The 16,499-nt window shown below is 45.8% G+C and overlaps 1 protein-coding gene across 3 annotated transcripts in view; it reads right to left on the bottom strand.

Moving 5' to 3' along the window:
• Nucleotides 1-16,499, bottom strand: part of LOC141270526 (uncharacterized) — a 124,931-nt gene that overhangs the window by 91,266 nt on the left and 17,166 nt on the right. For 2 of the 3 annotated variants that reach the window (XM_073680560.1, XM_073680563.1), the window contains exons 2-5: nt 4,223-4,372; nt 3,914-4,093; nt 3,708-3,831; nt 3,527-3,624 (exon numbers count right to left, since the gene is read on the bottom strand). In XM_073680560.1, the coding sequence (XP_073536661.1) occupies nt 3,527-3,624; nt 3,708-3,831; nt 3,914-4,093; nt 4,223-4,294 (474 nt within the window). In that variant the 5' untranslated portion in view covers nt 4,295-4,372. Of the gene's footprint in view, nt 1-3,520; nt 3,625-3,707; nt 3,832-3,913; nt 4,094-4,222; nt 4,373-16,499 lie in introns of all 3 variants that reach the window. The other variant, XM_073680562.1, reaches the window with a different exon arrangement.

Raw genomic sequence — 16,499 nt, 5'->3', positions numbered from 1 at the left:
TAAAAATAGCAAAGGAGGAAACAGAGAGACGTATTGCTAGGGAAAGTAGATCAAATCCCAAACTGTTCTTTACGTATATAAATAGTAAAAGGATTAAATCGAATAATATTGGACCGATAAAAAGTGATGAAGGCAAAATCATAGAGAAAGATGAGGATAAAGCTAATCTATTAAATAAATTTTTTTCGTCAACTTTCACAAAGGAAAAAGAACTAACAGGCGAAATGAGAAGTGACAAGCTTAATCCTCCACTAAGTATGACAAATCTAACCCAAGCTGGGGTACAGAAACGCCTCAGTAACATTAAAATAAACAAATCACCAGGACCTGATGGCATACACCCACGGGTACTAAGGGAACTAAGTAATGTGATAGACAGACCGTTATATCTTATATTTAAGGACTCTGTTGAGACTGGGTCTGTACCACTTGATTGGCGACAGGCGAATGTAGTGCCAATATTCAAAAAGGGAGCAAAAAGTAACACCGGAAACTATCGGCCGGTGAGTGACGTCCGTTGTGGGCAAAATTTTTGAAGGCTTTATTAATGAGGCAATCATGGAGCATCTTGATGCTAATAATCTATTAACCCCGAACGAACATGGATTCATGAGGAATCGCTCCTGCCAAACTAACCTGATTGACTTCTACGAGGAGGTTAGCTCTCGAGTAGATCAGGGGGAACCAGTGGATGTCGTGTATCTCGACTTCTCAAAAGCGTTCGATAGCGTGCCACATAATAGGTTGGTATACAAAATGAGAATGATGGGGCTGGGGGAAAATGTTTGCAAGTGGGTAGCTAACTGGCTAAAGGATAGAAGGCAGAGGGTGGTTATAAATGGAATATTCTCAGATTGGGTAAGCGTCACTAGTGGGGTACCACAGGGGTCTGTACTAGGCCCAATGTTATTTAATATCTTTATTAACGACATAGTCAACGGGATAAATAGTAAAATATCAATATTTGCAGATGACACAAAGTTATGTAAAACAATTAATACAAAAGAGGATAGTGCAGACCTACAGAGGGATTTGGATAAGCTGGGTAGGTGGAGCATTAAATGGCAAATGAGGTTTAACGAGGAGAAATGTAAGGTCATACATATGGGAAGGAAAAATGGAAGTCACCAGTACTCACTGAATGGGAAATCATTGGGGAATTCAGAGATGGAGAAGGACTTGGGCATCTTGATTGATAGCAAACTAAATTGGAGTGCCCAAAGTCAGGCCGCTGCTGTAAGGGCAAACAGGGTAATGGGATGTATCAGAAGAGGTATAGCTGCAAAGGATGAGAACATTGTTCTTTCACTGTACAAAGCTCTGGTCAGACCACACTTGGAATACTGTGCTCAGTTATGGGCCCCAATATATAGAAAGGATATAAATGAGCTTGAAAAGGTACAAAGGAGGGCAACAAAATTAATAAGGGGAATGGAGGGACTGCAATACCCAGAGAGGTTGGCAAAACTAGGACTATTCAGCCTGGAAAAGAGAAGGTTGAGGGGGGACATAATAAATGTGTACAAATATGTTAGGGGACAGTATAGAGACCTTGCCCGGGATTTGTTCAAAAGGAGGGATATTACGGTAACAAGAGGGCATTCACTAAGACTGGAAGAGAACAGATTTCAGCACCAGCATAGGAAGGGGTTCTTTACGGTAAGAGCAGTGAGAATATGGAATTCACTGAGTGAGGAGACGGTAATGTCGGATTCACTAAACCAGTTCAAGCGGGGACTGGATGCTTTTCTAGATACCAGGCAGATTTCAGCATATACTTAAAAATAGAATAAAATAGTAGGTTGATACAGGGATTTATTCTGACTGCTGGTTTCAGAGTCGGGAGGGAATTTTTCCTCAGGTGAAGATTGGCTAAATCATTTGGGGTTTTTGCCCTCCTCTGGATCAACTTTAGCAATTACAGAACTAACAGGTCGAACTTGATGGACGCAAGTCTTTATTCGGCTTTACTAACTATGTAACTATGTAACTATCAGCTATAATCCTGCCATCTCCACTATTCTCATTACACAAGTATAAAACATATAATACTGGTGGATTAAACAAGACTGAGCACAAGATGTTCACAACACTCTACACATCATAGGGGAGATCTCATGACACCTTCTCTCAATCTACAGGTGCTTTTCACAATATTAGAATATCATCAAAAAGTAAATTTATTTCAGTTCTTCAATACAAAAAGTGAAACTCATATTACCGTATTTTACGGACTATAACATGCACTTTTTTCCTCCAAAATTTTGGAGGAAAATGGGGGGTGCGTCTTATAGTCCGAATGTTCGTGGGGGGGGGGTGTATATTTATGTCTGGTGTGGGGGGAGCAGTATCGGTGGAGGAGTGGGGCACAGGTGGCAGCAGCCGCCCGCTGTAGCCTACACTGTCCCCGCTGCTAAAGAAAATGAATATTCACTGCTCCCCATGGCCATGGGGCGTGGGGAGCACTGAATATTCATGCTCCTTAATAGCGGTACACAGTGTAGCCGCGCTGCGGCTGCTGCCGGCTATCTCCTGTGCCCGCTGTTAAAGGGCATGAATATTCAACCTCTCTCCACGCCCATGGACGTGGAGAGAGGTTGAATATTCATGCCCTTTAATGAGCGGGCACAGGAGATAGCAGGCAGCAGCAGCAGCCGCTCCGCTGTGTGCTGGCTATGAAGGAGAGTGAAGTCACTGCTCAGCCTGTAGCACTGCTGAGGTGTTATGGAAGTCCAGGTTGCTTTGATAGCAGCCTTCAGCTCATCTGCATTGTTGGTTCTGGTGTCTCATCTTCCTCTTGACAATACCCCATAGATTCTCTATGGGGTTAAGGTCAGGCGAGTTTGCTGGCCTATCAAGCACAGTGATACTGTTGTTTTTAAACCAGGTATTGGTACTTTTGGAAGTGTAGACAGGTGCCAAGTCCACCTGGAGAATGAGATTTCCATCTCCAAAAAGCTTGTCAGCAGAGGGAACCATGAAGTGCTCTAAAATTTCCTGGTAGACGGCTGCGTTAACTTTGGTCTTGATAAAACACAGTGGACCTACACCACAGATGACATGGCTCCCCAAACCATCACTGATTGTGGAAACTTCACCTTAGACCTCAGGCAGCTTGGATTGTGTGCCTCGCCACTCTTCCTCCAGACTCTGGGACCTTGATTTCCAAATGAAATGCAAAATTTACTTTGCATTTACTTAGTGTCAATGACTTCCTTCTGGACATCTGTCAAGTCAGCAGTCTTCCCCATGATTGTGGAGCCTACTGAAACAGACTAAGAGCCCTTTTTAAACGTGTAGGAAACCTTTGCAGGTGTTTTTTGTTAATTATTGTAATTTACTGAGATAATAACATTTGCGTTTTCATTGGCTATAAGCCATAATCAACCTTGACAGAAATAAACACTTGAAATAGATCACTCTGTTTGTAATGACTCTATATAATATATACTTCACTTTTTGCATTGAGAAACTGAAATAAATTAACTTTTTGATTATATTCTAATTTTGTGAGAAGCACCTGTACCTGATGATCCTGAAGAACATTGGGATCTTCTTGTTTACAGTCCTGTGGAAGAAGAGGACAGGGACATCTCTCTGGTGTTGCCCTCTCACTGGATAGATCTGGAGAAAATACATACAGAGATAGAATTAATGTTTTACATACAGATAATTATAGGCCATGTGTATTTAGTCCTGGCTATTACCTGGTGATGTGAGGGGCTGGGGAACGTCCATCAGGATGTCTTCACACAAATCTTTGTGTCCTTCTAAATACTCCCACTCCTCCATGGAGAAATAGACAGCGACATCCTGACATCTTATTGGAACCTGACACATACAATGAAACTGTCACCCCCCGATCCTTTCACAGTATTACTGTATAATGTCCCAGCATTCCCAGCAGTGTCACCTCTCCAGTCAGTAGCTCAATCATCTTACTGGTGAGTTCTAGGATCCTCAGGTCATTGATGTCATCATGCATTAGGGGGCAAGGTGGAGGCCCCATAATTGGTCTCAGGGGTCGTCTCCATCCCTCAGACACAGGGGGCTGACAGCGTTCACTAGAGGTCTTCTTCACTACTGTGTAATCCTGGTTATGGAGAAACACATTAATAAATCTCACTACAGACATTTCCAGAGTCCTCACCTCTCCAGTTCTGTCCATCTGTTATTCCCATAGATAAGAATGATATAATGTGAGGTCATCAGAATCGCTCACCTCTCCAGTAAGCCGGAAGAGGATCTCTAGGGTGAGGTGTAATATCCTCTCCGCCATCTTGTCTCTGTCCATATTTATCTTTGATGGGTCAATAAGGAAAATTCTCTTATATAGAAGATCTTCACTGAGAGGATTCGATATTGTAGGGACCTTAATGAGAAGATGATGAGCCGATGTAACATCATAAAAATCAGGTGTAATACAATTACTGGAGATAATAAGAGGAAATATATGAGATTTATTATTTTACAGTATTTAGTTTTCTTCTTTATATCTAGTAATAAAACCTATATATTTTAGGGCACAGACAACAAGCAGCTTCTTCCTCGGAGTCTGCAGCTGAACATATTTTCTCATAGACTCATCTTCCATAATGCTAATTCTCGTCTCATTTACAGACACTGGAATCGGCATTAGCAATACTGCAGGAGATATTCATTACACGTGACATGAGAAATAACTACTTCACGATGAGGACGACATCTTCATCTTCTTCTACGGCTCTAGAAACATAGTTGGCCAGAGTCCGTCACTGACTGCATCATCACTGGTCGTCTATATGAATGTTTCCCGTCTTCCCCGGATTGTAATCTTCTATCACGTTAGATCTCATGTCTGAATCACACACAGAAGTTTGAGGCTTTTATAAAAGCTTTTTGTTTGCACAAACACTGGGAACAGAAATTATTTGATACCAAAGTCTACATGTACAGTATTTTATGGGGTTTAATTCTGGCCTTAGGCTTTCCTATATTACAAGAATATACCAGAAAAAAACAGATATTAAAATGTTTCAAAAGAAAATTGGCACCAACAATTCTTGAAAAAAAAAAAAATTAACTCTTTTTGGCAGCAGAACATAGATGTACACCACAGGGATAGCACAGGTGCGTAAAAAAACCCTGGCAGTTTAACCACTTGCTGCTGTCTAAAGCAAACATGGCATCTAAGAAGGGTAGACAGAGTTTGGCTGAATGCGTCTCCTTCCCCAAGTACTTGATAGTATGGGGCTGTCTAGTTACTACGATACTTAAATACCTAATAATGGTGTCTGGGCCTGCAATGTACAAAAGTCTATTAGGCAGGGCCAGAGGCAGCGTCCAATAAGTTAGAAATTAACGCCCCCATACACATTAGACTAAAGTTGCATGAAAGCACTGATTTTGGGGGCCTCCTGACAGATGATGTGAGGGCAGAGAATAATCTGGCATCCTGAATTTCAGAGGCTAATCCATTTGTTCTTCCTGTAGATAAGCCTCCGCTACAGGAGTCTGGAGGCGACTCTCTCATACAGACCACAGGAAAGCTGGAATATTTGTGTGTATGGGGGAGTCGGGAGAGATAGCCATCGGGGAAATGACCGATCAGCCAACGCTTATCTCGTGTATGGGGCAGTCAGTATTACACTGACGGGCAGTGATAATACACCGCACTAAAGTATTACAGTGCATCACCTGAGCAATCAGAGGCTTGTATGTTGTATGATGTCACTAATGAGAGTTGTTCAAAAAAGTTTTTTAAAAAAATGGTTTAAAATGAAAAAAAAAATCACAGTTTTAGCAACAAGAAATATCCGTCACTGTAAGGAAAACAGACTCATTGCAAAATGTTAGTTAAGTCACGTCCATTACAACTTTATTATACTCTATTATTAGTGATGAGCGAGCATGCTCGTTACTCGAGATTTACGAGCCTCTTTGGTGTGCTCGAATGTTATGTTTGAGTCACTCCATCTGCATGATTTGCGACTGTTTGACAGCTTTAATGCATGTGAGGAATGCTTATTTGTTAGGCATTCCTCACATGTATTAAAGCAGTTAAACAGTTTCAAATCATGCACACAGTGACTCAAACATAACATTCGAGCACGCCGCAAATACTCGGCGAGCACCCGAGCATGCTCGCCAGAAGGGTTAACAGAACAAGGTCGCTCATTACTATCTATTATCTTAAACAGAATGGTGTAGATCGAAATTACAGATCCCACAGCAATAGCTGAAATAAAATCTGAAAATAAACTTTTCTTAACAAGAACTTGATGAGAAGTACAGTGCCTACAAGTAGTATTCAACCCCCTGCAGATTTAGCTGGTTTGATAAGATGCAAATAAGTTAGAGCCTTCAAACTGCAAACGAGAGTAGGTTTTATGAACAGAAGCATAAATCTTACAAACCAAAAAGTTATGTTGCTCAGTTGAATTTTATTAAATTTTAAACATAAAAGTGTGGGTCAATTATTATACAACCCCTATGTTTAATATTTTGTGGAATAACCCTTGTTTGCAATTACAGCTAATAATCGTCTTTTATAAGACCTGATCAGGCCGGCACAGGTCTGTGGAGTTATCTTGGCCCACTCCTCCATGCAGATCTTCTCCAAGTTATCTAGGTTCTTTGGGTGTCTCATGTGGACTTTATTCTTGAGCTCCTTCCACAAGTTTTCAATTGGGTTAAGGTCAGGAGACTGACTAGGCCACTCCAACACCTTGACTTTTTCCCTCTTGAACCAGGCCTTGGTTTTCTTGGCTGTGTGCTTTGGGTCGTTGTCTTGTTGGAAGATGAAATTACGACCCATCTTAAGATCCTTGATGGGGGAGGGGAGGTTCTTGGCCAAAATCTCCAGGTAGTCCGTGCTATCCATCTTCCCATGGATGCGGACCAGATGGCCAGGTCCCTTGGCTGAGAAACAGCCCCACAGCATGATGCTGCCACCACCATGCTTGACTGTAGGGATGGTATTCTTGGGGTCGTATGCAGTGCCATCCAGTCTCCAAACGTCACGTGTGTGGTTGGCACCAAAGATCTTGATCTTGGTCTCATCAGACCATAGAACCTTGAACCAGTTTGTCTCAGAGTCCTCCAAGTGATCATGAGCAAACTGTAGACGAGCCTTGACATGACGCTTTGAAAGTAAAGGTACCATACAGGCTCGTCTGGAACGGAGACCATTGCGGTGGAGTACGTTACTTATGGTATTGACTGAAACCAATGTCCCCACTGCCATGAGATCTTCCCGGAGCTCCTTCCTTGTTGTCCTTGGGTTAGCCTTGACTCTTCGGACAAGCCTGGCCTCGGCACGGGAGGACACTTTCAAAGGCTGTCCAGGCCGTGGAAGGCTAACAGTAGTTCCATAAGCCTTCCACTTACGGATGATGCTCCCAACAGTGGAGACAGGTAGGCCCAACTCCTTGGAAAGGGTTTTGTACCCCTTGCCAGCCTTGTGACCCTCCACGATCTTGTCTCTGATGGCCTTGGAATGCTCCTTTGTCTTTCCCATGTTGACCATGTCTGAGTGCTGTTCACAAGTTTGGGGAGGGTCTTAAATAGTCAGAAAAGGCTGGCAAAAGAGATCTTTAATCCACACATGTGAAGCTCATTATTCTTGGTGCCTGAACTACTTCTTAATACTTTAGGGGGACCAAACAGAATTCTTGTGGTTTGAGGGGTTGAATAATAAATGACATTCTGAATTAACTTTTAACGTTTAAAAAAAAAAAAAAAAAAATTTGCTGCAGTGCATTTCCCACTTCCAGGCTGATCTACAGTACAAATGTCACAATGCCAAGTTAATTCCGCATGTGTCAACCAGCTAAATCTGCAGGGGGTTGAATACTACTTGTAGGCACTGTATATACAACAGATAGCAGGCAAAACACTTTATGAATGCCTCTTCTGCATTATGCAGAGTCAGGAACTTTCTGGTTACAGGTGGCAGTACATAACTTTTGTTACAAGCTACAACAGTCCAGAAACTAGTATGTGAAGGCCCATTGTCCCCTGTGGGTACCATACGGGTCAAAATGTGTCCCTACGGCCTTTCAGAGCTACTCTCAGCTCCCAGTTGATTTGTGAGGACCTCACTGGCTGAGATGCATCAGTACAACGTCTCACTAGTACTCTCAAAGTTCATTCGATGAGGACAAAACACTCCTTGCTGTGGCACTGTATCTTCACCTCTCTGTAGGAGAACTCTTGTCCCAGTTTGGTGACACTGTAGCTTCCTCTCTAGTATAGACAATTGTGTACTTAAATTCTATTTGTCTAAAATAAGGAAACCCTTCCTTAGGCCTTATGCCCTCCCCCCAAGGCAATGTTCTGTACCATTTAAGTAGACCTACTGGACTGAACTGAGGACCTCATCCTGCTGCTCACCTTAGCAAAGTTGTATCCCTTTAATAAGGCCTCCTGGCCTTCTGCTCCTGCTTGGCAAAGTTCTGTAGCATTTAAGTAGGCCTCCTGGCCAGAGCTATGGATATCATCCTGCTATTTGTCTTCGCTATGCTCCCTGCCTGGAATTCGGATTCCCACTGCCATTATCTTTGCTTTCCTTCAGAACATACTATCTAATGACTCCCTCTTGGCACACAACACCATATCAATTCAAGTCTACAACAACATAGACTAAAAGGTCTGTATTTCTCACTTACTTATCCCTATCTCCCTATAGAGGGTTTTATGGCCCTCTGTTGTATATTGGTTTGTTTACACTGCATAGCATTGCCTGCTCTGGCCTTGTGCTAATTGGCTAATTACTCAGTTTGGCCAATTGGTGCTGCATGTTAGCAGTAGACATTTCAATTCATATATATTCAGCTCTGGCTCAGGATAGCACGCGTGCTGGGTCACACGTGCAACAGACTTTAAGTGCAATAGCTTAAAGTGCGTTTAATAAGCAGTTATACAATGGCAGTTAGACAGGGCAGGTGACAGGTAAGCAGCATAAGATATTCATATAAACATACGGCTTCTTAGTCAGATACAGTACAGACCAAAAGTTTGGACACACCTTCTCATTTAAAGATTTTTCTGTATTTTCATGACTTTGAAAATTGTACATTCACACTGAAAGCTTTTAACACTCCGGTGGGTCATTTTGAGAATCTGGTTATGCCTTTTGGTCTTACCAATGCACCAGCGTTTTTTCAGAACCTTATTAATGACATCCTGAGACCTTTGATTGGTAAGAATGTGGTGGTGTATTTGAATGACATTTTGATTTATTCGCCAGATCTGGAGTCTCATTGGCAGAGCGTACGTGAGGTATTGCAGTTATTAAGTGACAATTCACTTTTTGCTAAGCTGGAGAAATGCGAGTTCGCTGTGCAGAGAATTAGTTTTTTGGGCTACATTATCTCCAGCGAGGGCTTTGAGATGGACTCGGTGAAGGTTCAGGCTGTGCAGGAATGGCCTAGGCCTATTGGTTTAAAATCGATACAGAGATTTTTGGGTTTTGCCAATTATTACAGAAAATTCATTAAGAATTTTTCTATAATTGTTAAGCCGCTGATCGATCTCACCGGGAAAGGTGCGAATACGGTCCAGTGGACTACTGAGGCCATTGAAGCTTTTGTGTATCTCAAGGAGAGGTTCAGTTCTGCCCCCATCCTTATGCAGCCTGATGAGACCAAGCCTTTTTTGGTCGAGGTTGATGCTTCTTCGGTGGGGGTCGGTGCGGTTTTGTCTCAGAACAAGGATGGGGTTCATCCCTGTGCTTTTTTTTCGAAAAAATTTTTTGAAACCGAACTTAATTACGATGTTGGTAATCGGGAATTGCTGGCTATCAAACTCACATTTGAACATTGGTGTCATTTCTTGGAAGGTGCTAAATTTCCCATTCAGGTTGTCACTGATCATAAGAATCTGATCTATCTAGATGCTGCCAAGCACTTGAATGCCCGTCAGGCTAGGTGGGCACTGTTTTTTTCGCGGTTTAATTTTTCTGTTACTTACATCCTGGGTACTAAGAATGTTAAAGCTGATGCTTTATCTCGCAGCTTTTCTCCCATGGTTGGTACCGAGAAGGAGGAGAGCATTTTACAGGAAGGAGTTGTGATAGCAGCATTGGACTCCGTTTTGGAAGATGGGATTCTGAAAGCCCAGGAGGATGCCCCATCTATCACTCCCCATGGGAGGTTGTTTGTACCTAAAACCTTTTGGAGAGAGTTGTTTGTGGAGTATCATGAGTCTCGGTTGGCAGGTCATCCAGGAATTTCTGAGACTAAGAAACTGGTAGGTCGCAGTTTTTGGTGGCCTGGGTGGCAGAAGGAAATCATTAAATGGGTGCGTCAATGTACGGTGTGTGCTAGATCAAAGGCTTCACATGCTCCTGCTGCGGGGTTGCTTTGCCCTCTGGAGGTTCCTAGTGCACCTTGGACGCATCTTGCAATGGATTTTATTACTGACCTTCCTGTGTCCGAGGGTTTCACTGTCATCTGGGTGGTCGTGGACCGTTTTAGCAAGATGTGTCACTTGGTTCCTTTCAATAAACTACCCTGCGCTAAGACACTCGCTAAGGCTTTTGTCAAGGAAATTGTCAGACTCCATGGCGTTCCCACCGACATTGTTTCTGATAGGTGACCTCAGTTTGTGGCTCGTTTTTGGCGTGCCTTTTGTGACAGGTTGGGAGTCCATTTGTCATTTTCATCTGGGTATCATCCTGAGTCTAATGGACAGAGAGAAAGAAAGAACCAGGATGTTGAGCAGTTTTTGCGTTGTTTTGTGGCAGACAATCAAGAAGGGTGGTCTGAGTTTCTGCCACTTTCTGAATTTGCTCTTAACAACCATACATCCTCTTCTGCTGGGTGTTCTCCGTTTTTTTGTTGTACTGGGAGACATCCGTTGTTTGGTTCGTTCTCCAAATTGGTGTCGGCTGTGCCGGATGAGGAGAATTTTTCCGGTGATTTGGAGAGAGTTTGGACTGAGGTACGTTGTAACCTTCAAGAGGCTAACAAAAAGTCTAAGAAGTATTTTAACAGGAAACGTCAAGAGGTTTTGTTTACTGTTGGTGACATGGTTTGGTTGTCCTCAAAGAATCTGCGGTTGAGGATTCCTTCCAAGAAATTGGGTCCGAAGTTTGTGGGACCATTTAAGGTGCTTCAGGTGGTTAACCAGTCTGCTGTTAGGTAAGAGGTTCCCTCCTCCTGGAAGATGAAACACCGGATTAATGTTTCCTTGTTGAAAAAAGCTGATGTATCGGATAGGGATGCCACTGTCACAGTTCCTCCGGTGGTGGAAGACGGCTAATATGAAATTTCTCGTATCCTGAATTCCAGAAGACATAGAGGGAGATTGCAGTATCTCGTCGCTCGGAAAGGTTTCGGTCCTGAGGATAACTCCTGGGTAAGGGCAGATGATGTCTCTGCTCCTAGACTTATCAGAGCGTTTCACAGGAGGTTTCCTGATAGGCCTGGGCCTGGAGGATCCAGAGGATCCTCATAGAAGAGGGGGTACTGTTAGAACCCTCCTGTTAGTTTTTTTCTATTTTGTGGTCACGTGACCTGCTGCCTATTTATTCCAGCTCCGCCCTTCTGGCTTTGCTGGACTTCAGTGTTACTTTGACTCTTAATCTAGCCAGGTGCTTTGCACCTATCTCTATAGTTTGCTTGGTCCTTGGACCTCTAAGTATTTTTGTCTGTTTGTCTTTTTGCTCCGCTACAAATTCTGCTAGGAGGTGTCCAATTTTGTCCCAGTCCTTAGTACTTTTAGGGACCCCTCCCTTATATCTATAGGTCTGCGTTCAGACTAGCTGAGGATGAAGGAGGGTCTGTTCACAAGGAACAGGTTGCCCGCTGCATCGTAGGGAATCAGCTTAGTCCTATTGTAGGGACAGTTTTCCTATCTTTCCTTAGTTCTTGTAGCAGATCATAACACTATACTCTTTGCGGAGGAGTTTCTCAGGGGAATTGCTTCCGGATAGAGTGTGGCATAGTCCAGGATGACCAAGATATATTGATGCCCACAAGCAGATTTAACCAGCTGTTAGGCGGCGGTGTTCACACCGTGCAGTAACTGAGGCAGTGACCCAAGCAAGTCCAACATAAGCAGCTTTTATTCAGCGCGACTCACGGGTAAACAGAAAAGTCCTCCGGTTCGCAGCCGGGTTAACACAAGTTCATAACAGCGGTTGCCGGGGGCAACGGCCACGCCGGGCTGCTCAGAGCCTGACAGGTGCAGAGCCTTCCCAGGCGTGGGTTCAGCTACTCACAGGTCCGCCGAGCTTCCCTGCTATGCTCCTAGCAGGTCCCAACACTGAAAAACACTAACCCTTAATGCAGGGTTTTTAAAGGACCTGTGGCAAGAGCCACTGGAAAACCCGAGTTGGAGGGAGGAGGCCGCCCCACTGCCTTCCTGTAGCCTCCTCCAAAAAATGAAGGCCCTGCCGGGTTTTACTTAATCTGCCTTAGCCAGATAGCCTGACCAGGTCAATGCTCACCTTCATTCCTGCATTACAGCCGCAGGTGTGTCTGTGACTGCCATGCACTCCCAACAGGTTTAATAGGTCTCTGTACACATTCTGGGGGATATATGCGATCCCGGTCACTGCCTCACACAGGGGACTGACCAAGTCCATGGCAATTCTGGCACGAGGGGACTTTGAAAGTGAGAGGTGGGGGTGGTTAACTGGCATGTAGGGCAGGACTTGCAATATTTCCCGGTGACACCCGGGCCAATAGAACCTCTGCATAATCCGTTCCTGCATTTTTTCCACCCCTAGATGTCCCCCCAAGATATGCGAATGGGCCATGTCCAACACCTTCCATCTATAGGGACCCGGCACTATTAACTGTTCCACCAGTTCTTCCCTCACTTTCGTGACCCGGTACAACAATTCACAACTTATCATAAAATAGGGAAACCTTGTGTCAGCCCCTGGCTCCTGTGCCATCATATTTATGACCGTGACATTATTGAAGGCTTCCTTTAGCGTTAGGTCCCTATGTTAGGCAGACCCAAAATTCTCGCTGGTCACCCCTAATTCTGGAATGTCAGTCTCAGGGGACCCTACCTCCTCATCCCCCACAAGGACACAAAAGGGAAACCCGTCTGACTCTGGGTGTGGTGATACCTCTTCAGGGTTACCTGGTTTCTTAACCGCGTCAGCGAACCCTGAACCCTTCCCCCACAGATCCCAAAATAAACAAAAGTCACGGCCTATAATGATAGGGTGCAACAAGTCCTGAACGATGCTGACCTCGTGGGACTCAGTACCATGGGCCGTTTCAATGTCCACTCTGGCCATAGGATAGTCCTTATCATTGCCATAAATGCACCGTACGCCAACTTTTTTCCCCGGGATCAGTTGGAGAGGAAGAGTGGCCCTTACAAGGCTCACCAAACTCCCGGAGTCTAGTAGTACCGTTACCTGCCGCCCGTTCACATTTACGGGACATGCTTGTTGCCCCTCGCTGGGTGGACAATTCACATTGCAGGCCGGATACGCATAATATGAACAACGGCGTCCTATGTTGCAGTCCATCGGCTCGGGGGTCAGGGGACAACGGGTGGCTATATGGTCTGGGATGTGGCACCTCCAGCAGATCACATCCCCCGTAGGGACGTTGGGCACCACCTTCCCTTTTGACCTTGGACGCCCCATCCCCTTTTGAGCCTCGGTCCCCTGTTGGTACCCCCAGTATGAAGTGGGCTGTCTTCCCAAAGAACCTTCAAATCCCCTGGTATCTTTCGACCAGTTCATCCGCATTCCGGGTATCACCCTGGGCAACCCAAGTCTGTATGGGTCTTGGTAGGGAGTGCACAAACCTGTCCATTACCACTCGCTCTACCATCTGCACAGGCCTAGAGTACTCCGGTTGCAGCCATTTGTGGACCAGGTGCAACAGGTCAAACATTTGGGAGCGAGTGGGTTTGTCCCGGTAATACGCCCATCATCGTCACCTCCAAGAGCGTCAGAATTTCAGTTTTTAATTTACCATACTCCTTGGCGTCCTGAAGAGCTAAGTTATAATCTGCCTTCTGGGGCTCCCTCGTCAAGTGTGGCGCCAGCACATCTTCCCACTGCTCTGGCGGAAGTCTCTCTCTCTCTGCGACTCTGGAAAAGTCGCCCACTGACCTGGTCATCGGAGCTGTTGCTGAGCCATGTATCGCCTCTGCGAGCAAATCGATCTGCTGCTGCTGTTGTCGGCATTGGTCCTGTTGGGCCTGCTGTTGGAGCTGCTGCATAAGCAATTTGGTGATCTACTGGTGTGCCATCTGCTGTTGCATCTGCTGGTGCTACGCTAGTTGCTGTTGGTGCTGCGCCTGCAACAGATGCTTTAGCAGGTCCTCCATTTTGTCGGTTGTCACTTGCTGGCTTATGTCAGACTTCACCCAGGATATGAACTCCTTCTTATAGCAGTCACACGTGTCTGTTGGGAACGCTGGCCGCACGTCTAACACCAATTGTAGCGTAGGGGTTTTACCCATTTGGGTGCGACGGGAAGAAAACAGGACGCTTGTTCCTTTAAAAGTTCATGTAAGTTTATTGCTTCATAAATCCAGAAGCCAAACAGAAAAGCAAATAGCCTTTAGATCAGGTAAACCAAAGTAAATGTCCTTAGCAGGTCTCTGATCACTCAGACCTGTGTGGCACACAGGCTGGGGGTAGCGTCCAGTGTCCTGGCTTGGTCTGAAGACAAACATACACAGGAGGTCTTCTCCCTCCAAACACACAGACCATGTGCCAACCAACAGCCTCCATTATATAGGCTATTAACCACACCCAGAGGTGAGGTATGTGCGTAGCAAGACCCGCCCAACTCTCAAACTACCCGTAACCCGGTCCCAGGTGCAACAAACGATCCTCTTACAGCTTATGTGCAATAGAGAAACACTCCGGGTTACATCACAGAGACCAGTCATCTCTGTGACACATACCTCCCATCGACTATGCGACCATTAGCCACCTTACAATACACACAGACATATATATATATACACTAGCTACTGAACCTGCTCTATGACAGGGTGGCGAGCATATTTAATTGGTATATGGTCACCCATTGTTGTATTTGTGCTGCCACCCATCCTGGTATTTGTGCTCCCCAATCCAGTTCCCCCATCCTGGTATGCATGGCACCCCTCATCCCCATCCTGGTATGCATGGCACCCCTCACCCCCAATCCTGGTACGCATGGCACCCCTCACCCCCAATCCTGGTACGCATGGCACCCCTCACCCCCAATCCTGGTATGCATGGAACCCCTCATCCCAATCCTGACATGCATGGTTCCCTCAAACCCAATCCTGGCATGCATGGTTCCCTCAAACCCAATCCTGGTATGCATGGCACTCCTCATCCCTATCCTGGTATGTATGGTACCCCTCATCCCCAATCCTGGTATGCATGGCACCCTCACCCCCAATCCTGGTATGCATGGCACCCCTCACCCCCAATCCTGGTATGCATGGCACCCCTCATCCCAATTCTGGCATGCATGGGGCCCCTCATCCCCAATCCTGGTATGCATGGTACCCCGCATCCCTATTCTGGTATGTATGGTTCCCCTCATCCTGGAATCCATGGCACCACTCACCCCAATTATGGTATGTACAGCACCCCTCACCCCCCAATCCCGGTATGCATGGTCCCCTCACCCCCCCAATCCTGGTATACATGGTCCCCTCACCCCTATCCTGGTATGCATGGTCCCCTCACCCCCCAATCCTGGTATGCATGGTACCCCCTCAACCCCCAATCCTGGTATGCATGGAACCCCCTCATCCCCAAGCTGGTATGCATGGCACCCCTCAACCCCCAATCCTGGTACGTATGGTACCCTTCATCCCCAATGCTGGTATGCATGGCACCCCTAACCCCCCAATCCTGGTATGTATGGTCCCCGCACCCCCCAATCCTGGTTATGAGTGGCACTCCTCATCACCCAATCCTGGTATGCATGGCACCCCATCCCTTATCCTGGTATGCATGGCACGCCCCATCCACCAATTCTGGTAAGCATGGTCCCCTCACCCCCCAATCCTGGTATGCATGGTCCCCGCACCCCACAATCCTGGTATGCATGGTCCCCTCACCCCCCAATCCTGGTATGCATGGTCCCCTCACCCCACAATCCTGGTATGCATGGTCCCCCTCACGCCCCAATCCTGGTACCCATGGCACCCCTCACCCCCCAATCCTAATATGTATGGCACCCCTCATCCCTACCACACTGCACATATATAAAAAATAAACACTTATACTCACCTTTCTTCCCTGTGCTCCAGCGCTGTGTCCCGTTCTGCCGGAGGTTGGGGGAGGTGTGCAGCGCCTGAGTACGCGCGTGCCCATACCGCGCTGTCCAGCGCCATTTTGCTGAAGACACACTGCAAATGGCCGCTGATAGACAGGCCGCTGTATCTTATATTCAAGCACTCTTTATGGACAGGGACTGTCCCACTAGACTGGCGCCACGCAAATGTGGTACCAATATTCAAAAAGGGGTCTAAAAGTGACCCTGGGAACTATAGACCAGTCAGCTTAACGTCTGTTGTGGGTAAAT

This window comes from Phyllobates terribilis, unplaced genomic scaffold, assembly GCF_046119375.1.
Source record: "Phyllobates terribilis strain yellow unplaced genomic scaffold, ASM4611937v1 Scaffold_5__5_contigs__length_657084704, whole genome shotgun sequence".
NCBI lineage: Eukaryota > Metazoa > Chordata > Amphibia > Anura > Dendrobatidae > Phyllobates > Phyllobates terribilis.
The sequence above is the reverse complement of the archived record's forward strand: the minus strand, read 5'-3'. Positions and strand labels throughout refer to the sequence as shown.